We start from the raw sequence: 23,327 nt of genomic DNA, 5'->3' as shown, positions 1-23,327 counted from the left end.
ACATTTCAATTAAACAAAAACTTCTTTTGTGTGCTGCTGTTTCCTTCTCCTCTCATCCCTTTGCCAAGTAGGGGCTGATTTTTGCTATTGTTTGTTTGTTTTCTTTGAGGGGGTAGGGGATATAATTTGCTGAATATTTGGTTTTTATTCAGGTACCACGGGAACCACTCAAGAAGGAAGTATAACCCGGGGAACTCCAACTAGCAAAATTTCCATGGAAAGCATCCCATCCCTACGGGGCTCTATCACTCAGGTTAGTTACGATCATTCCTAAAATACGGAGAACACTGGAGGTAAAGTCTGAAGAGCTTTGTCTGTTCTAGCTACATAGTTTTGTGATTAAGTTGTTCATTGTTCTGGGTTATAAGACTGGGTTTCAGTGATGATAAATCCCAGATACATAAACTGTCTGCATAAAGACATTAATGTGATTATTTTGACTACAAGCTGTATTATCTATGCTGTGGTTCATTTGATAGGTCAGTTATTTGAAAACTGGCAGAAGAAACAAGTTCTAATTGATGCAACTCTTACTGTCTTTCTGGCAAAGCTTTTATCACGTGCTCAGCTTACAGAGATATTGAGAAGAAAATCATTATAAATTATTTGCTTGCTTTTCCAACTCTTGTGAAAAGGAAGGTCTACAGTCTTAGTATGTAAGCTGCCTTGCTAGAATCTAATGCTAAACCAAGAAATAAGGATGGCATTGACAAAAGCACCAAAAATCAAGTATCTTCTTCCAATTTTAGGCTAAATAAATTTCCAATTTTGAGTAAGAAAAGGTCTTTTCCTCAGATACTAATTTTAGTTTGAAATGTAAAATAGTCCTTAGCCTCTTTATTAATGTAGACCTGGGAAAGAAAAAGTCTGTGTTAGGAAATTATTATAAACAGAGTTCTGTACTTTTTGCACATTGTACCCATCACAGGTTTTCTGTTCTGTTCCTCTTCCTTGTCATTTGTTCCTGTTCCCTAGGACAGTGGTTGTTAAAGTGTGGTCCCCAGACCAGCAGCATCAGTGTCACCTGAGAAATTGTTGGACATATCAATGAGGCCCCACCCCAGATGTACTGAAATCTCACCCATGGGGATGGGACCCACCAAACTGGGATTTTCAGCCCTCCAGTGGTTCTGCTGCATGCCCATTTGAGACCCATGCTCTAGGACCTTGCTGACCAAGTGTGGTTAGTGCCACAGAGCATCAGCATCACCTGGGAGCTTGTTAAAATAACGCAGAAGTTTCATTCTCCACTTTTTAGACCTGTTGAATCAGAATCTCCATTTAATAAGATCCCCCAGTGATTCCTCCTTAAGACATGGTTTCTAGAGTATAGCATATAGTGATCTAGAAAGTTGCATACTGACTCTTAGATCTCTCCTTCCACATTTGACCAAAGTACATATTTCCTTGAAATTAGTTTGTAGAATAAGCAAACACTTTGATATAAACAGAAGAAAAATAAATGGCCCATGCATATTATTTTTTCTTCTCATTTTCACTCTAGTATCCAAACTGTGAGTAGGAAGACAGAATGAACTAGATCAAATTAGGCTAGGCTTTATCTGTTTATTTTTGAATCAGTTTGACATGGGCACTTTCAAAGTAGGTATGAAGAGTTTCCAGATGTTTGCTACTGAGCTCACTTAATGGCTAAATGAGTAAATGTATTAGTCTCATTATTCTTCCTGCTGTAAGCATGTCGTTTCAGATTGCCCTCTCTAGAATTGGGGGGACTCCAAATGTGTGAGTGGGCTAGGTCTGCGCCTTCCACTTCCATTTCAACCCAAGTAGCTCACTTGTGCAAAGTACCCTACATTCTAGGTTTCATGAAGGATTTTCCTAGAAGGAAGGGTTTACTGCGTTAAGGAAGGGTAAGAAGAACCATGGTCATAGACAGCCCAGCAGAGGGCTAGTGATGGGTAAACTCAAATGATGTGACCTAACCTGAATCTGTATCACAAAGTGGAGACATCTGAGTTTTTCTTCCCTTTCTCTTATTGATGACTAGAGATCTAGCCCAGCAGACAGTTTGGTAATTGAAAGTTCTTTATTCCTCTTATCACATTATGAGAGAAGTTGTGGTACTCTAAAAGTTACAACTTAATTTATTGTTACTTTTATTAGAAATTTTGAAAAAGCTTTATTACATTTGCATGATTTTAGGCCTTAAAACAATTTTTTTCCCTCCAGTTAAGTGCCTTCATAAAGGTTTGACTTCACAGCAGGAAAGAAAGCTGATTCAACTCATTGATTTATCAGCATTTTAAGATGTTTTGTGTGTCAGTGTTCAAGAGTGAAGATATATAGTACTTTTTTATGTTTATAAAAACTTAATGTTTGAGTTCGTCTCATGTGCTCGTTTTTCCTTCTTTGAAGATATGGGTTGGTCTGACTCTCAGTGTGGTAGATTAAATTTTGAGTTTCTTGCATTTCCACTAAACTCGAGTGACTTTTCTGGTACTTGTGTTTGATTTCATGGCAGGGTACCCCGGCTCTGTCCCAGGCTGGAATACCAACTGAGGGTTTGGTGAAGGGACCCATTTCTAGAATACCCATGGAAGAGAGCAGTCCTGAGAAAGGCAGAGAGGAAGCTGCATCCAAAGGCCATGTTATTTATGAAGGCAAAAGTGGACACATCTTATCTTATGATAGTAAGTATTATGTCTCTACACTGAAGCCAGTACTATAACCTGTGACTAAAAACATGGTCTCTGGTTCCCCACATACTTGCTTTAGGTTAGTTAGATTCCCTTCCCTGAGCCCAATTTTCCTCTATGTAAAGGGGTTGATAATAGTATCTTCTCATGAAATGTTTGTGAAAAATTAACTGAGACAGTCAATGAAAAGTGGTTAGCAGTGCAGACCTCATAGTTAGTGTCGTATAAGTAGTAGCTAATGTCAACTCTAGTTTGTTGATTTAGCCTATGAAAAGACATTTCATTAACTTTTAATAGAATCACATTTATTCATTCATTCACTCATTCATTCATTCATTCATTCATTTTAATCCTCACCCAAGAGTATTTTTTCCATTGCTTTTTCAGAGAGAGTGTAAGGGAGGGAGGGAAGGGGAGAGAGAGAGAGACAGACTGATGTGAGAGAGACATACGCATCCTGACTGGAGCCAGGGACCGAGCCTACAACCAAGGTAGGTGCCCTTGGCCATAATCGAACCCAGGACCCTTCTCTCCTCCAGCTGACACTCTAACCACTGAGCGAAACTGGTTAGGGCATAGAATCACTTTTATTTTAAAGAGGTTCCTATTTTATGAGTTAAGCATTAAGGAGAAGATAATAATCTGATAATCCTGGAAAGAGTATTGAATTTAAATTCTCCTTAAATGTAACTATTTTAATGTCTGTGTGAAAACATTTCTTTAGATGTACTCTTAAGTTATATTTTCCCAGTCATATGATTTATAAGAATAACTCGGTTATGTTATAAAAGCCAAGTTATGAACTGGATTTGAGTTCTCATTTACAGTTGTTTTTGTGATCTGAGTGGTCATTAGTCATGCTTTATCTTTATCTTCAAATATAAAGAAATAAAGTGTGTGAGCACACAGTGCCTGATGCAAAATATATGGTAATCTTATTTCCTTCCCCCTTTGTTGTGTTAACATTCTGGCACATATTGGTTTACATTTTGATTCTGGGGAAAGAATTTACTGTACCTTGTCTAAGCCAGAATTCTAACGGTTTCTGTATGCACCTAGTCAGTCACTAAGCTGTTTCTGTTCTCTTCCCTAAAGCCTCAGAATTGATCCATTTCTATTTATTCTCCACTGTTGCCGTCATCTTTCGTTTGGATGGTTCAGTAGCTGCCTGACTGATCACCCAGCCTTCAGTTTTAACCCATAGTCAGAACTCTACATTATGTCACTTTCTGCTCGACTCCATTGCCTTTAAGGTTATTGTAAATTTGTTACCTTGGTTTAATCACCCCTCCAGGATGTCCTTCCAGCTTAGCTCTTCATATTCTCTCCTTCCCACTTTTTCTCTTAGCCACTTTGCAGTTACTCCCCCTGCACTCTTCCTTCACTCTATGCATTGACCATTAACTGAGTTTAAGTTCCTTTATTATTTATTTTGGGGGGGTGGAGTGGGAAGGGGGTGGGAACAGAGAGAGACAGAGACATCAATTTGATGTTCCACTGACTCATGCAGTCATTGGTTGCTTCTTGTATGTGCCAATTGGAAATCAAAACCAAAAACGTGGTGTATCTGGGCTATGCTCTAACTAACTGAGCTACCAGCCAGGGCCGAGTTTAAGTTCTTTGTTTTTTTCAAATTTATCTTTATTGTTGAAAGTATTACAGATGTTCCGTTTTTTCCCCCTTGATCCCCTCCACCCCGTATTCTCAGGCCCCCAGGCCTTTCCCATACTGTTGTCTGTGTCCATGGGTTATGCATATATGCATGTAAGTTCTTTGGTTAATCTCTCCCCACCCACTCCCCCACCCATTCCTGCCTTCCCTCTGAGATTGTCAGTCAGTTCCATGCTTCTATGTTTCTGGATGTATTTTGTTCATCAGTTTATTTTGTTTATTAGATTCCACATGAGTGAGATCATGTGATACTTGTCTTTCTCTGCCTGACTTATTTCACTTTAGCATAATACTCTCCAGATCCCTCCATGATGTCTCAGAGGATAAGAGATCCTTCTTTTTTATAGCTGCGTAGTATTCCATGGTGTAAATGTGCCACAGATTTTTTTATCCACTCATCTACTGAAGGTCACTTGGGCTGATCATAGCTATCGCAAATTGTGCTGCTGTGAACATAGAGGTGTATAATTCTTTCTCATTGGTGTTTCTTAGGATATATTCCTAGAAGTGGGATCTCTGGGTCAAATGGCAGTTCCATATTTAATCTTTTGAGGAACCTCCATACTGTTTTCCATAGTGGCTGCCCCAGTCTGCATTCCCACCAGCAGTGCACTAGGGCTCCCCTTTCCCCACACCCTCACCAGCACCTGTCGTTTGTTGATTTGTTGATGGAGCCATTCTGACAGGTGTGAGGTGATACCTCATTGTGGTTTTAATTTGCACCTCTGATGATTAGTGACTTGAGAATATTTTCTCATATGTCTCTTGGCCATCTGTATGTCCTGTTTGGAGAAATGTCTATTTAGGCCCTTTGCCCATTTTCTAATTGGATTGTTTGGTCTTCCTTTTGTTAAGTTGTATGAGTTCCTTATATATTTTGGATATTAACCCCTTATCAGATGTGTCATTGATAAATATGTTCTCCCATACAGTGGGCTCCCTTTTCATTCTGTTGATGGTTTCTTTTGCTGTGCAGAAGCTTTTTATTTTGATATAGGCCCATTTTTATTTTCTCCTTTGTTTCCCTTGCCCTAGGAGATGTATCAGCACACACATTGCTACGAGAGATGTCTGAGATTTTGCAGCATATGTTTTCTTCTAGGATTTTTATGGTTTCATGACTTACATTTAAGTCTTTTATCCATTTTAAGTTTATTCTTGTGTATGGTGTAAGTTGGTGGTCTGGTTTCATTTTTTTGCATGTACCTGTCCAATTTTCCCAGCACCATTTATTGAAGAGACAGTCTACTCCATTATATGTTCTTGCCGCCTTTGTCAAATATTAATTGACCATAATGGTGTGGGTCAATTTCTGGGTTCTCTGTTCTGTTCCACTGATCTATATATCTGTTCTTGTACCAGTACCAGGCTGTTTTGATTACAGTGGCTTTGTAGTATAACTTGATATCTGATATCTGATATTGTGATCCCTCCAACCTTTTTCCTCTTTCTCAGGATTGCCGTGCTATTTGGGGTCTTTTTTGGTTCCATATAAATTTTTGGAGTATTTGTTCTAGTTCTGTGAAATATGCTGTTGGGATTTTAATAGGAATTGCATTGAATCTATAGATAGCTTTGGGTAGTATGGATATTCTAATATTAATTCTACCAATGCATGAACACGGTATATTCTTCCACTATTTATATCTTCCTCTATTTCTTTTTTCAATGCCCTATAGTTTTCCGAGTACAGGTCTTTTACATCCTTGGTTAAGTTTATTCCTAAGTATCTTAGTTTTTTTGTTGCAATGGTAAATGGGATTTTTTTTTTAGTTTGTCTTTCTGAGAGTTCATTATTGGTATATAAAAATGCCATCAATTTCTGTGTGTTAATTTTGTATCCTGCTACATAGCCGAATTAATTTATTAAATTTAGTAGTTTTTTGCTGGTTTTTAGGATTTTCTAAATACAGTCATGTCATCTGCAGATAATGAAACAGTTTTACTTCCTCCTTTCTTCTTTTGTTGTTGTTAATCCTTACCCAAGGATATTTTTTCCATTGATTTTTTTTTTTTTTTTTAGGAATGAAGGGAGGGAGGAAGGGGAGGGAGGGAAGAAGCGAGTGGGAGAGAGAAGGAGAAACATCTTTGTGAGAGAGACACATCGACTGGTTGCCTCTCACATACCCCCTGACTGGGACTGGGGATGGAACTGGCAACCCAGGTTTGTTCGTTCCCTTGACTGGGAATCGAACCCAAGCTCTTCCAGTGTGGGGGGGCTGATGCTCTAACCACTGAGCAACACTGGCCAGGGCTCTTTCTTTACTTTTGACTTAAGCAGCTCTTATTTGTCATTCAGTTCTCATCTTAAACATTACTTCTTACCTGTACCTTTAAGTGTTAGGTTTCCCTTCCCACATTTCATAGCACATTGTACTTTTCTTTTCATAGTACTTGTTATACTCTATAGTAATTGCCTATTAATTTATCTGTGTCTGCCACTATTGGGTAAGTTTCATGAGCAAAGGGACTTAATTTGTTAACCTTATCTGTAAGACTGGAATTCAATAAATATATTTGAATGAATGAAAACATTTTTATAAATATCATTTGCACAGATGTCTATTGTGGGATAAGACTAGTGTTTATATTATTGTTTTTATAAGATGGACTATGAAATTATATTAACTTTCTTACTGTACAATAGACATTGAGTTCTGTCTGAGCAATTTTTATTTCTATATTCTGCAGATATTAAGAATGCCCGAGAAGGGACAAGGAGTCCGAGAACAGCTCATGAAATCAGTTTAAAAAGAAGCTATGAATCAGTGGAAGGAAATATAAAGCAAGGGTTGTCAATGAGGGAGTCTCCTGTGTCAGCACCTTTAGAGGGTAAACTCTTGTTTCCAGAACAGCATTTAGATACATTTAATTTTGTATAGTAAATTTGCATTGTTGGGCGAGGTTGTATTCAATCTGTTGTTTCTACCTGAAATTTATATTACTATATAAATGAAACTTACATAATATTAATATATTAATATGTATACTATATAAAATAGATACTGCATTAATATGAAATTAAATTTCTATTTATATTTACATATGTCGGTACATGACAGTGGAGGGAAGTAAAAATTAAACATAATTGGTCACATTGTAGGTAACTATTAGAATGCTTATATAATTTGTAGACCTTTTTCTGTTTGAGATAAATGAGTTTAAAAATGTAAAATTCATTATGAGAACTTTGTGTTGTGAGGCAGATAAAATGGTGTAGTGGATAGAGCAAAGACATGTATTGAATCCGAGCTTCCCCCTTTCTTAGTGAATTTCTCTGAACCTGTTTCCTCTTCTGTAAATTAGGGAATTGCACCTACCATTATGTGAGAGTTAGAGACAGGTGTCCAACCTGTGTTGATCATGATATACATTCAGTAAATTATAGTTTTGTTTTCTTAATGACTCACTTTCTTGAACTCTTAACTGTTTAATTTTAATCTAGATGAAATACTAAAAACAGGGTAAGTCCTCCTCAATTTATCAGCCATTCAGGGTAAGACAAAAGTTGTGAGAACGTGAAATATAGAGTTTATTCTTGTATTATTTTTTATTAATTATTGTATTATTGCCATATGAACAACTGTAAACCTACTTTTGCCCCACCCCGTACATGTATAGTGTGAAACTTCTTATGAGCTTATTTTTAACTCTTTAATTTTGATTTTCATGTTTCATTTAATGTTTTGTCTATTTTCAAGGTATCTATTTTTCATTTCTTTTTCTCACAGATGTATTTCAGAGCTAAACAATGATTTTCAGTCCTTTTGTATTTTCTCTGACCTTGATAAAGAAGCATTGGGATTTTAGATTTAGCTTTGAAAGTGCCTTTGTTTCCTTTTTGACCTATAATAGATATCTTTTGTGTCCATTTTCTATTTAGGAAAACATTTAAAAAGGAATAGGTGATGTCATGTGTGGTACTTCTAACTTTCATTACATGACATGCTTAATAGCTCACAGATTTAAAATACCCCCCCTTTAGTTTCAATTACAGTTGTCAATTCATTATATTAGTTTCAGGTGTACAGCAAAGTGCTTAGACATTTATATATTTTACAGTTTTCTCCCAGATAAGTCTAGTACCCAGCTGGCACCATACACAGTTTAAAATGGCACCCCTTTCTCCATAGAGCTTTTATCAAAAATACATACTCTAAGGACAATATAAAGTATACATGGATTGACATACACTTTTTTTTTTTAATACTTGAATTGCTTTCTTGTTTTGAAGGGCTGATATGCCGAGCATTGCCCAGAGGGAGCCCTCATTCTGACATCAAAGAAAGGACTGTGCTATCTGGTTCCATAATGCAGGGTAAACGTTTTGCTTGTTTGTCATGACTGCTTCACTGGCAGAGTAGTTTGACATTAATTTGCAGTGTGTGAAACCTACTTTTCAAGATATTTTCCCCTTTGAAATATTATTTAGGTCTTAATGACAAATCTTCTGTTTCTGAGCTACATCCTTTATTCGAAGATGACAGTTGCCTAATTTTTTAATGTAAAGGCATCTTTGTTATGTAAGAACCATTCTGTGATTGTGATGATGTATGGAAATTTGAACAAGCCTAAAAAAATGACTGATGAATATTTATTTAAAGATATAAACAGAAAATTGATTAGAAACTGCAAGATGACAAGGCATTAATATTTTTAAATTGTGGTAAAATATGTAACAAAATTTACCATTTTAACAATTAAGTTTACAGTTCAGTGGCATTTTTATACAGCATGGGCATTATTTTAATAAGTATGTTTCTTGAATTCTTATTTGAAGGCACACCCAGAGCAACAACTGAAAGCTTTGAAGATGGCCTTAAATATCCCAAACAGATTAAAAGGGAGAGTCCTCCTATACGAGCATTTGAAGGTGCCATTAGTAAAGGAAAACCATATGATGGCATTACCACCATCAAAGAAATGGGGCGTTCCATTCACGAGATTCCACGACAAGATATTTTAACTCAGGAAAGCCGGAAAACTCCAGAAGTGGTCCAGAGCACAAGGCCGATAATTGAGGGTTCCATCTCCCAGGTAACTGGATTGTGGTTCTTTTTGTCAGTCATTCCACTTTAGACTGTGATATTTATTAGACATTTTTAAAAGTGCAACTTAATAATTATAAGTAGTCCTTCTGAGGTCAGATCTCTTAGAAATAAATGTGAAAGTTTTATGTATACTTTATCATTAGTTTTTATTGTATTCATAATGTGGATGTATAATGTGGGAAAGTACACAACTCAGATCCGTGGGCTTGTGATTGAGACATGCATACAGGCAATAGATTACTACATCCAAAACAAAATTTGAAAGAATATGTGCACCCCTATGTTCATTGAAGTATTATTTACAGTAGCCCAGATGGAAGCAACCTAAGTGCCCATCAGTAGACGAGTGGATAAAAAAGTTGTGGTACAGCCCTGGCCAGGTGGCTCGGTTGCTTGGAATATCGTTCCTGTATCCCGAAAGGTTGCTGATTTGATTCCCAGTCAGGGCACATACCTAGGTTTTGGGTTCAGTCCCCGGTCGGGACAGGTACAGGAGGCAACCAAATGATGTTTCTTGCATCAAGGTTTTTCTTTCTCTCTTTTCCTCTCTCTCTAAAAATCAATAAAATATATCCTCAGGTGAGGATTTAAAAACAAATGTTGTATGTATATACAGTGGAATATTACTCAGCCATTAAAAAAAGATGAAATCTTAAAATTTGCAACAGCAAATTGAATGGACCTAGAGGGTATTATGCTAACTGAAATAAATCAGAAAAATACCATATGATTTCACTTACATGTGGAATTTAAAAAAACAAAATAAATGAACAAACTAAACAAACAAACTTATAGATACAGAGAACAAACTGAGGGTTACTAGCTGGGAAGAGGAGTTGGGGCACTGGGTGAAAAAGGTGAAGGGATTAAGAAGTACAGTTTGGAAGTTACAAAATAGTCATAGGAATGTAAAGCACAGCTTATGGAATATAGTCAATTATATTACAGTAATTATGTACGGTACCAGGTCAGTACTTGAAATATCAGGGGACCACTCTGTGAAGTATATGATTGTCTAACCACTATGCTGTACACCTGAAACTAATACAAAATAATATTGAATGTAAACTGTAATAGGAAAAAACACCCGATTACTACAGCAAACTATAATTTCCATGAGCCAAACATAGACCTTAGATGGGAACATATTCAGGTGCTTTGGGCCATCTGTCATGTTTGTTTCTTTCCCTTTAGGGTACACCAATAAAGTTTGACAGCAACTCAGGTCAATCTGCCATCAAACACAATGTCAAATCCTTAATCACGGGAGCTAGCAAACTGGCCCGTGGAATGCCTCCACTGGAAGTTGTGTCAGAGAACATAAAAGTGATAGAACGGGGAAAATACGAGGATGTGAAAGCAGGCGAGCAAGTGCGTTCCCGGCATACATCAGTGGTAAGCTCTGGCCCCTCAGTTCTTAGGTCAACACTTCATGAAGCTCCCAAAGCACAGCTGAGTCCTGGGATTTATGACGACACCAGTGCACGGCGGACGCCTGTGAGTTATCAGAACACCATGTCCAGAGGCTCACCCATGATGAATAGAACTTCTGATGGTATGTTATTGTTGTGTCCTTCTCTGATCATTTTTATTGCGCTTTTTCACATCTGGCAAGTAGCAAATGTCAAATTGTTAGCTTTACATTGTCACAGGATCTATAGGTTATGCTTGACGCTAGTGTTATGGAGGGCTACCAGATTTAAAGTAGGCATCATTGTGGGTAAAATATCCAATATTTTAATCAAGTGCAGTGTATGATGGAGCCCAGAAATGCTCTAGAATAAGTATAGTCTTAGAGTGGTGGTTTTTCCCCCCAGCTAAGCCTGTAAGGTTCTCTGGAAGTCAGTTTTGACAGTCGTTTCTTCAGCAGCAATCTGACGTGGCAGGTGGAAGTTTAGGCTGTGAAGCAAGACTGTTTAGGCTTGAACTAAAGTTCTTCTTACTGCATGAGCTTAGACAAGTTACTTAATTTTTCTGTGCCTGTGTTTCCTCATCCTTAAAAATGGTAATGTAGTATTAAGACCTACCTCACTGGATTGTTGTAAAGATAAAATGAGGTAGTAAGTTTAAAGAACTTTAAAAGAAGAGTGCCAGGTGTGTTTGAAGGACTCAGTAAATGTGAACTATTGTTGTTGTTACTGGTGGGTACATCAGTAAGGTAAGAGAGGCATTGATTTTTGTCAGGTGGTTCCTGACACAATCTGAGACCTTCTTAAAAGTGTATCTACTTATTTTAAATTTTATTGAAGTACATATTAATTGAGGGCTCATGTTCCAGGTCCTGAGCTGGACACTGCGAGAGTTGTAAAGGAGAAATGTGTTTTAGGCATTGGGAGAGGGGTAGTAGTAGCATGGAGGGAGGAGAAGAGGGAAGTGCCTGCTTATGAGTAGGGTGGTGAATCCAAAACCTTTTGGCTCTAGTATCGACGAAGAATTGCCCTGCAGAAGGAAAATGCACTTGATATGTGAGCAAGTTGAGGCTTGGAAGGGGTGTGATTAACCAGAGTGTGTTTCTTGGTTGTGACCAGATTTCTTTGATCATAGTCAAGTTGATATTATCAAAGTATTAATAATTAGGTTGTGACAATGGTTGCATAGTGTTGTGAGTGTATTAATGCCACTAAATTGTCCCCTTTAAAATGGCTAAAATTGTAAATTTTATTTTCTGTGTGTTTATTTTGGATGTTCTGAGACCCAGTTTTCAACATGGTGTATGTGGATGGGGAGGGGGTGTTTCCCCACACCAACAAGCAATTCTCAGACATCAACAGGGTATCCAAGAATACAACTCAGTTCCAACACTATCTCCCCAGAGATAGCATCAGATTCCACAGGTTAAAGTTCAGCCTACAAGACCCATTCCCTCCTTTCTCCCTCCCCACTTCTGCTCCTGACCAACTGGCTACAGATTAGAGGTTCCAAGGATACCCTCCAACGCAGGATGCCAGTTGCAAGTTCAGATTGTTACCTGTACTTTTGACCTACTGGCAGTAAATCAGAGGTTCCCACGGCTCCCTCCTTGGGTTCAGTTAATTTCTAGAATGACTCACAGAAGTCAGAGAAACGTTTTAGTTATTAGGCCACCAGATAGAAGAGATGCATAGGACAAGGTTGTGGTAAGAGGCGTGGAGCTTCCATGCCACTCTTGCAGCACCTCCATTGCCCACCAACCAGGAAGCTTTCTGAAGGCAGTCCTTTTGGTTTTTTATGAACGTTTTATTATGTAGGCACGATTGATTAAATCACTGGCATTGACAACTGAATTCAGCTCCAGCCTCCCTGAAGGTCAGGGAGTGGGACTGAAAGTTCTAACCCTCTAATCTTGTGATTGGTTCTCCTGTCATCTCCCTCTCCTAGGTGCTTTCTAGAAGTCACTTACATTAACATAACAAAAGATGCCTTCACCCTCTAACACTTAAGAAATTCCAAGGGTTTGGGAAGCTGTGAGTTAGGAACTGTGTATGAGGACCACATATATATTTCTTATAAATCATATATTGCAGTGTTTTGCTACAGTTATTAAAGCAAGTGAGGATATTGACCAATAAGTGTTTGCATATACTAGGCATTGGTGGGATCATCTAACCTTTCTGAATAACACTTATAAAAGAAGAGGCTGGAGTAGGGAAGAGATGGAGGTTGGTGAGGTAATGAGAAAGTCTTTGTGGAAGTACAGAGCAAGGAAAAAGAGTACAGTTCCCACTTATCTGCAGGGATATGTTCCAAACCCCTAGTGGACGCCTGAAATCAAGGATAGTTCTGAACCTTGGTAGAGTAGATTTTTCCCTATACATAACCTTTTCACTTAAAGGAAGCACTTTACAGCTTCTCTTTGGCATATCTGAATTGCCAGCATCACTACTATTGTGCTTTGGGGCCATTATTAAGTAAAATAGGTGTGACTTGAACACAAGCACTGCGGGATTTGGACAGATAACCCAAAGGGCTACTAAGTGACTAGTGGGCAGGTAGCATTCCTGTAGTGCATGCACTGTGTGGAGGTGGAGTGGGAGGGCACAAGGTTGCAATCACACTGCGCAGAACACAACACAATTTAAAACTTATGAATTGTTTATTTCTGTAATTTTCCATCTAATATTTTGGACCACAGTTGATCATGGGTAAATGAAACCTCAGAATACAAAAAAAGGGGGGGAATGGGGACTACTGTATCACTTAGCAATGATGGTCAGCAAGGAGGCTAGTTAATAAAGAGAGAGGAAGCTGAGATTTGATACATGTGAGATCAAAAGAATTGAGAATGTTAAAGTCATACAGAAAACAAAATTATTTATAATGGGATTTAAAGAAGAATACTGAACTTAATCTTAACATTAGGTTATAAAATGCTGGTGCTATCATCCAGAAGGTGGTAATCTGCAAACCTCAAAATCTACTAGTTCTTTACATTTGCATATATCGCAAGATTGAATGTTAAATGTTTAGTGGACAGGGAAGATCAAAATGTTATATGACTGTAGTCTGTATTTGGTTGAGAAATGGTAAATATCATACTCAGCAAGTTTTCTTAAGAATTTGTGGTGTTGGCTCTTTTTTCCAGTTACAATTTCTTCTAGCAAATCTATCAACCATGAAAGAAAATCAACACTGACCCCTACCCAGAGGGAAAGCATACCAGCGAAGTCTCCAGTACCTGGGGTGGACCCCGTAGTGAGCCACAGTCCTTTCGATCCCCATCATCGGGGCAGCACCACAGGAGAGGTTTATCGGAGCCATCTTCCCACACACTTGGATCCAGCCATGCCGTTTCACAGAGCCCTGGATCCCGGTAGGCACAGTGTACAGTGCTAATTTATGGCAAAGAAATGATATATCTGTGTTAACTTTTTAAACTTTCTGTTTATTAAAGTACAGTATGCACAAAGTTGCGCAATATCATTAGTGTACAGCTCAGTGAATTTTCATAAACTGTACCACCCCCATGCTACTAGCATCTAAGTCAGGCAGCAAAATATTACCAGTACCCCTTAAAGAACTAAAAGGAATAGGTATATGAAAAGCTCTCTTATCTCATGGCATTTGCTTAAGCTGATTGAAAAAGTGGCTTACTATATGTGAATAATTATTTTTGAATGGCACAGATATAGCTTAAACATTTTAATTTATAACATAGGCATTGATTTATCAGTGTTTTGATCTAAGGCCTAGGTGCACTGATTAAACCGCACCATTATCTTATGTAAACAATACTTACATTTCCAGGTTTGGTTTTTTAAGTGAAGCTAAAATTTAGAGACACTTCAAATCAATCTAAATACAGAATCCTTCTAGATTTTCTCCCTTGTCTTTTAAAATTCCCTAGGCCATACTTGATTCAACTTCTGTATTGAATCTTTCCAAAGCATTCATCTTAACTTCCAGAGAAATCACTCTTCATTTTTCTCTCATAAGTTTATATATCATTAAGTTATGTAATTACAGTAGCAAGTGTAGCTAGAAGGAACTTTTGAATAGACGCCACTGACTGTGGGTAAATATAATTCTGGTAGGTATGGAAGTGTCTGGGTTTTCTAGAGATCAGTCCACACTGGACACAGTGATGCTGCGCCGTAAAGGGAAAAGGGCAGGGCAGCTGCTCTGCAAAGGGAAAGGAGTCCCATCAGCATAGTCAGCAGGTTGTCAGTGGAGAGTCTGCTGTGCTGTCTGTCCTGACCCACCTGTTGTGCGGGCTCCACCCTGCCCTCCAAGGTCCCAGTCCCTGCTCCTCTTGCCTGCTCAGACTCAAATGTTTTTTTCTGCTCATACCTCTTCTGTTTGCATGTTAGATCCTTCAAGTTGAAATTGGGACACGGAACGTTTGTGTTTCACTTTGGTCTTTAGGGAAGCAGTTTTCATTACCAGTATGCCAAGATTTCTAAGAGTATGTGTAGAAAATATTTTATCTGAAAGCTATATTAGGAACTGCCATCAAATTGTTAATTGAGAACATTTCAGACGAGTCCACACCCAGTCCTTTAGGGACTATCCTGAACTGAGGCAGAAGTTCCCATAGGAGTAAGCTGACAGATGTCCCTGCCTGTGGGGTTCTGGATCAATGGGAAGCAAATGTTCCAGAAAACTTGTCGTACATCATTTTAGGTAGAACATGTATATGTAAAATAGTTTACTCAAGTTATCAGACAAAATCGAATATTTATACTTTCATTCAGTGTGTATTACAGTCCTTTATTTTATAGCAGTTTGATTTGCTTGTCATTTTTGAGCTTTTGCTGAATTATAAATGTTTTGAGGATAGAGACGTTTTCTTTTTACTACACCTATCCCTTCGTAATGTCTTGTGTCAAACTCTTGCCTAGGGTTGTCAAACTACGGCCTGGGGGCAAAATTCTGATACTGCCTGTTTGTGTAAATAAAGTTTTATTAGCACATAGCTATGTGCATTTGTTTATGTCTGTGGCTCCAATGGTAGAGACCATATGGTTCACAAAGCCTAAAATTTTTGCCATCTGGCCCTTTATAGGAAAAGTTTGCTAATGTCTCCTCTGAACACATGGACTAATTAAATGGTTATAGACTAATCATTTTCACCCCCAGAGAAGTAAAGTTCCCATTTGTCACAAAGTGTTTTCACATATATTTCCATTTTGGTCTTACTGAATAATCAGTACTTCAAAAATAATTTTATTTTCAAATAGGTCTTGGAGACTTTAGGTGAAAATATAATAAAGTTACATGGCAAAGATTGAAACTACTTGAGAATTCTTTTAGCTTCTGTTCTACTGGTAAAAAGGCTACTACTCATATTTTGTCTAGTTTCTCCTTTCCCTTTTCTATTACATCTGACATCAGAATGTGTATATTGCCTGGACAGGAGTGGCTCAGCCATTGAGCATCGACCTAGGATCCAGGAGATCGCAATTCCATTCTCAGTCAGGGCACATGCCTGGGTGGCGGGCTCGTTCCCCATTCGGGGGGCTTGCAGGAGGCAGCCGATCAGTAACTCTCTCATCATTGATGTTTCTATCTCTCTCTCTCCTTCTCCCTTCCTCTCTCTGAAATCAATAAAGATATATTTTAAAAAGTATTAAAAAAAGAATGTGTATATTAATATTTCTGATATATCAAGGTCTAAAATGAATCCACTTTAATCTCTATAGCACCCTCCCCGATGCTAAATCAAAGAGTCATGTGCACATTAGCTCAACAGATTGTTTTTTCCTTACTCTTTTTGTGGGTGATGTTTAGCAGAGGAATTTTACCTAGGCTAAACGAAATGCTTTTCTCTTGTTCTCTCAATTAGCAGCTGCTGCTTACCTGTTTCAGAGACAGCTTTCACCAACTCCAGGTTACCCAAGTCAGTATCAGCTTTATGCAATGGAGAACACAAGACAGACAATCCTAAATGATTACATTACCTCACAGCAGATGCAAGTGAACTTACGTCCAGATGTGGCCAGAGGACTCTCCCCAAGAGAGCAGCAGCTGGGTCTCCCGTACCCAACAACAAGGGGTCTGTGTCTTTGCAGTTCATATTTCATAGGACTTACTGTGTGTACCCAGGGGTCCTAGGTACTCAGCAGATATTTGTTGAATGAATGATGCAAAGAAAGGAAAGAGGCAAATGCTTTTCTCTGTAGCCTCTAGCCCTTGAAGCATACAAAGTGATGGACTGAGACGGTGTTTTAGTGAACACTGAAATAACTAAACCAAGTCATTGTGCTAGATGTTGAAATCATTGTTTTACCAGTTTTCTGTCTCTCTTAAGTCCATGCTTTTAGGTTACTGGTATGGGGCAGAGTATTTCATATCCTTCTCTAGATTTAAAGAAGGTCTTACAAAGTGATGATAATCTTAAACATTTTTATTTGTGCTGTATACAAAATGTCATTGGGTTATAGAGATTTTAAAAAGCCATGTGTAGTTCTGTATCTTTAGAATAATACTTAAAGTTAATATAATTTTATTATATTTCTCTTTTGAGCAGGAATCATTGATCTGACCAATATGCCTCCAGCAATTTTAGTGCCTCATCCAGGGGGAACAAGTACTCCTCCCATGGACAGAATCACTTATATTCCTGGTACACAGATTACTTTCCCTCCCAGGCCATACAACTCTGCTTCTATGTCTCCAGGTAAGAGTCCACACAGTCACATACCTCTCTGATATGACCAGCATGCTCAAGGGTTAACAGCATAGCCTTTGGAGGTGTTTTGGGCACTTTCTTCCCTTAGGCGGTCTGCGTTTTTCATTTAATATTTAGTAATAGTTCCTATTGCCATCTGTCACTAGGTGCTCTAGAAATATCCTAAAAGCTTGTGTTAGGCTCCCTTTGTCTTCTAAGACTAATACAGTGAACTTCCTACATCTTAAATATGAAACTTTTTGAAAATTTTTTAGTTATTTAAGAATTTTGAAGTTGTTTGATGTACCTGATAGGTTAATATTTTTGTCTATAAGTTGCAGGTTTATGTGTTTTACAGGACACTCAACACACCTTGCAGCAGCTGCAAGTGCTGAAAGAGAACGTGAAAGGGAGCGGGAGAAGGAGCGGGAACGGATTGCTGCAGCTTCCTCAGACCTTTACCTTCGGCCAAGTAAGTGGGATGCTTCCCTTCATTCCACATACACTCCTTGGTAAACTACTATGGTGGGGCATTGCGTCTGATGTTGTGGGAGATGCCAGAGTGATCTTACAAACAAGAATTATAAGAGAGAAAGTAATTACATTCCTTAAGGAAGTGTACAGGTTATAAGTGCTATAGAAGTTGAAATGGTGCAGAGATAAATTTTAAACAGGAAAATGAAGTTTTCACGGTGAAGGTATCATTTTGATTTGGCCCTTAGTTGACTACAGTTGGCCCTGAAGATACTGGCTGCGGAGCTTACTGGAGCTGAAAGTAGCCCAAGCGAAAGGCTCATAGATAGGAAGACATATGTGTCATTGAGCTGTAATGTAAAGGAAGAATGGTTAGAAGGTTGTGTGACATTTTGAATTATAAGTGAAGTGCTGCTTCCAGTTGGTGCAGTAGGTAGGTGATGTGATCAAAGGGACATTTACACAAAAGTGACATGAGATGGATCCCAACCCTAAAGGTGGCATGGCTGGTGGCAGGAAGACAGACTACATCAGTAGTTCCTGTGTGTTTAATTATGGCCTAAGCTACACTGGGAGTGGCCAAAAAGGAACTGCTAGGAAGATTATGATTAAGGTGAATCAAAAGGACAATAACCAGATATGGGGAGTGAGGAGGAGGTGGGAAACAGGACTTAAGATAGACCAGGGTTCATGAAAGCAAAGACAGTAATTTTTGTTTTGGGCGCACTTAATCTGTCTTTGCAACAGTTGTTCTTATCCATGGTATACTTGTTTTCGTCAGTGAAATCAAATCATTCACTATGTTCATATTGTCAGATATATAGATCTGGCACTTAGGAGAAAAGACAAAACTTGGAGATTGTGACTTAGGAGTCATCTGCAAGAGTTAACGCTGGCTTGACTGAGATTCCTGAGGGGCAAGCCTATATAGAGAGGAACAGGTCAACCCTTAGATGTTACTGGGTGGGATTTTATAGGTGGAGGCAAAAGGAGCCAGTGATGTGGCCAGCGAGGTTGGTGCAGAACCAAAGGGTGCAGTGCAAAGAGGTTGTCACATTTATGAGGTCATAGGAGCCAAGCCCTTTGAGATCAAAGTGATGGCACTATAGAGGAGGCTGAAAGCTCGCCATCATATTTGACCTAGTACTCTTATTGCTGAGGATTTGCCTTAAACAATTCAGTGACAGTAAGGCCTAAATTTAGATGTAACCTGTTGTCTACATGTAATAAAAAAATCACTACGTGTCTAACAATAGGAAACATTTAGTGAATTGTAGGTAGCTGTATACAATTGATTATATGTTGATTGTCACAACCATGGAAGTTGATTTTATTATAGAAAGCCAAGTACAAGTGATATATAACTCCAGTAGGAACTACATTTTAAAAATATCTGTGGTCCCACTGATGAATAACATGCAGATTTAACACAATAAAATACCATTTTTCTTCATCACATTTAACAAGTTACAAAATGCTCTGTGTTGGAGTGTCTGAAGAAACGCCGATTCTCATACATTGTCAGTGGCAGTGCAGATGGGAAGAGCCTTTTCAGAGATATAAAAACTTAAATAGCAATTCCACTCCTAGGAATATACCCTATAGAAACAATTATATAAGCTCACATATGGTCAGAAGGGATAAAGTTGCCGAAAAGGCCGCCCTACCTGCTGTGAGCATAGGGGTGTACGCTAAAACTGCTAGGTCTTACAAAGGCAAAGAGCAGGTTAGTCTGAGTGAGGGTGTAAGATGAGAAGAGGTAGAAAAGAAAGTGATTAGAGAGGGAATTTGAGATCTCCTGAGTAAAGTAGTATTGACCAGGTTCAAGTTGTGGCTTTATGATGGGACAGCTAAGGTTAAGTGAACAAAAAAAAGTCTCAAATATTGAAGAAGTGTAGTTTGTGGAGTTGCACATTAGGGAATGACACTGTAAATGATTTCATGTCAAAAGAGGGCTTGCTGCTCTGTCCGGTGGCTTGGTTGGAACTTCATTCCATAATCCAAAAGGTTGCGGGTTTGATCCCAGGTCAGGGCACTTACAGGAAGGCAACCAACTGATGTGTCTCTCTTTCTCTCTCCCTTCCTCTCTCTTAAAAAGAATAGTAAAAACATATCCTTGGATGATGATTTAAAAAAAAAAAAAGGCAGAGGTTTTGCTGAGAGAAACAGGTACCTGTGGAGGGCAGTAAAGGAGTGGAGCAGGAAGAACTAGGTGAATGAAGCAGCCGCAAAGCCTGGGGTAGCAGCAGTATGTTATTTTCATTATGATTCTTAGAAAGTTGTACCAAGTTTAATTTTGGAAATGATAAACATCAGAGTTTGAGGAAGCTGAAAGATGAACTTACCTGATTTGTATTAGTACTTAATTATTAGTGTTATTTTTGCTTTTCTCTGGAATCAAGATAGAAACTTGTCACAAATGGCAGTGACAGTAAATGGTAGCTGATGTTTTTGTTTCAAGTTACTAGTGTGGTTTTCTTACACCTTCATTAATAAACTCTTACAGAACATATTTCTACAAAGTCCAGAAAGTGGGAGATCAATTTTTTGATCTCATTTTCCTTTTACCTATTTAGGAATTATGAAATTAACTATCCCTAGCTGTTGCTGTCTGTCACTTCTTCCTTATGACTGGGGATTTTTTTTGTCCCCTGCAGGCTCAGAACAGCCCAGCCGGCCTGGCAGCCATGGATATGTTCGCTCCCCATCCCCTTCAGTGAGAGCTCAGGAGACTATGTTGCAGCAAAGACCCAGTGTTTTTCAGGGAACCAATGGAACCAGTGTAATTACACCTTTGGATCCAAGTGCTCAGCTACGAATCATGTAAGTCTGTTGTATACATTTTGACCAAAAACAAAACAAAAAAAACCACCAGTTTCTTGCATACACACTTTTTAGTTTGTCATTGCAGTAATTTTAGTAACGATTTACTACCCACTAAACATTTGTTGTTGTTGCAGTTTGTCCTTTCACACACACACACACACCCCCAGTACAGAGTCTCCCCTTTACAGTTGTGATTTGGTTTTATTTACAGGCCACTGCCTGCTGGGGGCCCTTCAATAAGCCAAGGCCTGCCAGCCTCCCGTTACAACACTGCTGCAGATGCCCTGGCTGCTCTTGTGGATGCTGCAGCTTCTGCCCCCCAGATGGATGTTTCCAAAACAAAAGAGAGTAAGCATGAAGCTGCCAGGTTAGAAGAAAATTTGAGAAGCAGGTCAGCAGCAGTTAGTGAACAGCAGCAGCTAGAGCAGAAAACCCTGGAGGTGGAGAAGAGACCTGTTCAGTGTCTGTACACTTCCTCAGCCTTTCCAAGTGGCAAGCCCCAGCCTCATTCTTCAGTAGTTTATTCTGAGGCTGGGAAAGATAAAGGGCCTCCTCCAAAATCCAGATATGAGGAAGAGCTAAGGACCCGAGGGAAGACTACCATTACTGCAGCTAACTTCATAGACGTGATCATCACCCGGCAAATTGCCTCGGACAAGGATGCAAGGGAACGTGGCTCCCAAAGTTCAGACTCTTCTAGTAGCTGTATGTATCTCAACCTGAGTTTCGCAATGTGCTATCTGAGTAAAGATTCCTTTATTCTTTAGGCAAAGCAGAGCAACATGAAAATCCTAATCTTGATAGTAAATGTAATAGAAAGGTTTTGTGGGTTAGTAGTGCAACAATGTCTCTTCTGCTGTTTTTATGATTATTTAAATATCAGCATCTCTTACGTATACCTTTCAAGTTATTTTGCATGAGAAAATTGTGCTCTTTATTAAAATTGGAAAGTAGATAGGTAGAGGGCAGAGCTTACTGACATTTTCAGGCATCTGAAAGGTGATAGATGTATCATTCAGTTCTGTGCTACTGAGGCCTAATTTCTCAAGCAGTGTTTTCTGGGATATGGTTCAGTATTTAGGCCGATACCCCAAAGCCCGTTAAAAGGAAAACCACCTTATTGTGGATCATTGGTAGGCTGCAAATTGAATTTTGATGATGTCCAGTCACTTTGATGTCTACCCTGTAGGTCTGTAAGAATTCACAAATCTACAGTAAAATGCTGGAAAAGTTACTTTAAATTTATTTTTAACTATTGCCTAAATTCTGTATAGAATTCCTGAAGGAACAAGCAGGTATTCACACTAACATCTGTTAATATTTGAAGTAATTTAACCATATATAGCCATCTCCCTGTTATTTTCATTAATGAAATTGAGTAGAGTTGGAGATAATGAAGAAAAAAAAAAAATGATTTCTGGTGCACCAGCATGCAGTGTGTGATTATTTTTACCTCTATGCCTGATTATGATTAGTTTGGGTAAATATCTCCCCCATTCTGAGGTTTTTGGAGAGATGGGGGTAGGTTGGTAGTTGTTGTGTAGACAAAAGACTTCCATTAGCCTGGGATTATGAAAATCCACAAAATAGATATTATGCATGCCGAAATTGCTAGCTGAGGAAGAACTGTAGTTATATGAGTAGGCCCTTTGGAGGGACATCAACAGCGTACGTGGTGACCCAGCCTGTGGCTTATTGAATGCTGTAGTGCACAGTTCTCTAATCATGGTAACTTCTTTTCAGTTTGCATCACAAACCAAACCTCGCTCCAGGAGTTTAACTTTCAGAAAGTCTGAAAATAGAAAGCCTGGCTTCTTTTCTGGGTGTTTATGTTTCTGAGTGTGGTCTTTTTTTTGCTTTGTTTTGTTTTTGTTTTTTATCATTAGGTAAATTACTTTCTGAAGCCCACAAGCTGTTTATAGTTATTCACTGTGATTTTTAGTTTTTCTCTTCAGAGCCTCACTCCCCCTTAAGGTGAAGCACAGAGCCTTCACCTTACCCTAAGACTTTATGAGCAGTGTGAGCACAGCTTAGCGTCAGATTTTCTATTGCCTCTCTAGTCGATGTGGTAAGTAGGGTTAGGATGTTGGGCACATGAGCACTGTGATATGTACCAGTGGATACGAAAGTCGCAAAGTAGTATGAATTACTTTGAATATAGTGATTTATTTTAGTTCTCCAAAGATAATTTTCATCCCAATTATCAAGTTTCTGTCCTCCTGAGCATACTAGAACTTAGGTAACTATAACTTCCATGGCCTGGGAAGGGTTGGAGGAAAGGACTGTGCATTTGAGTACTAGAAGAACAGGAGGTGGCCTGGTAGTAGAGTTCATTCCCATCCTCTGTACCTGTGTGCACAACCCATTGACTGAACACACTTGCTGATCAAGCCAGGGTCATACAGCCTTTGGGCCTCTGATAGTTTTCTCAGATTCCTTGGTACAGCATGCAGATGCAGAGAGCACTCTAAAGTCAGAAGGTCCTGAGTAGAAGGTCACATCTGCCTCTCCCCCATTCTGAGTTCTGAGGCCATGGCAGGACTTGAAAAGCTGTCTGGACCC

General features: G+C 38.8%; 1 protein-coding gene across 18 annotated transcripts in view; it reads left to right on the top strand.

Annotated features, from left to right (window-relative positions):
- The window catches only part of NCOR1 (nuclear receptor corepressor 1), a 196,025-nt gene that overhangs the window by 150,610 nt on the left and 22,088 nt on the right, over nucleotides 1-23,327 (top strand). For 14 of the 18 annotated variants that reach the window (XM_087825811.1, XM_087825825.1, XM_087825822.1 and 11 more), the window contains 12 exons: nucleotides 153-253; nucleotides 2,483-2,651; nucleotides 7,020-7,160; nucleotides 8,563-8,646; nucleotides 9,109-9,365; nucleotides 10,574-10,934; nucleotides 13,941-14,168; nucleotides 16,641-16,850; nucleotides 17,325-17,474; nucleotides 17,824-17,937; nucleotides 20,597-20,762; nucleotides 20,977-21,470. In XM_087825811.1, the coding sequence (XP_087681937.1) occupies nucleotides 153-253; nucleotides 2,483-2,651; nucleotides 7,020-7,160; nucleotides 8,563-8,646; nucleotides 9,109-9,365; nucleotides 10,574-10,934; nucleotides 13,941-14,168; nucleotides 16,641-16,850; nucleotides 17,325-17,474; nucleotides 17,824-17,937; nucleotides 20,597-20,762; nucleotides 20,977-21,470 (2,475 nt within the window). The remainder of the gene's footprint in view (nucleotides 1-152; nucleotides 254-2,482; nucleotides 2,652-7,019; nucleotides 7,161-8,562; nucleotides 8,647-9,108; nucleotides 9,366-10,573; nucleotides 10,935-13,940; nucleotides 14,169-16,640; nucleotides 16,851-17,324; nucleotides 17,475-17,823; nucleotides 17,938-20,596; nucleotides 20,763-20,976; nucleotides 21,471-23,327) is intronic. The other 4 variants (XM_087825823.1, XM_087825813.1, XM_087825827.1 and 1 more) reach the window with 2 other exon arrangements.

The sequence above is a fragment of the Miniopterus natalensis genome, chromosome 17, assembly GCF_054644295.1.
Source record: "Miniopterus natalensis isolate mMinNat1 chromosome 17, mMinNat1.hap1, whole genome shotgun sequence".
Taxonomy (NCBI): domain Eukaryota; kingdom Metazoa; phylum Chordata; class Mammalia; order Chiroptera; family Miniopteridae; genus Miniopterus; species Miniopterus natalensis.
The sequence above is the reverse complement of the archived record's forward strand: the minus strand, read 5'-3'. Positions and strand labels throughout refer to the sequence as shown.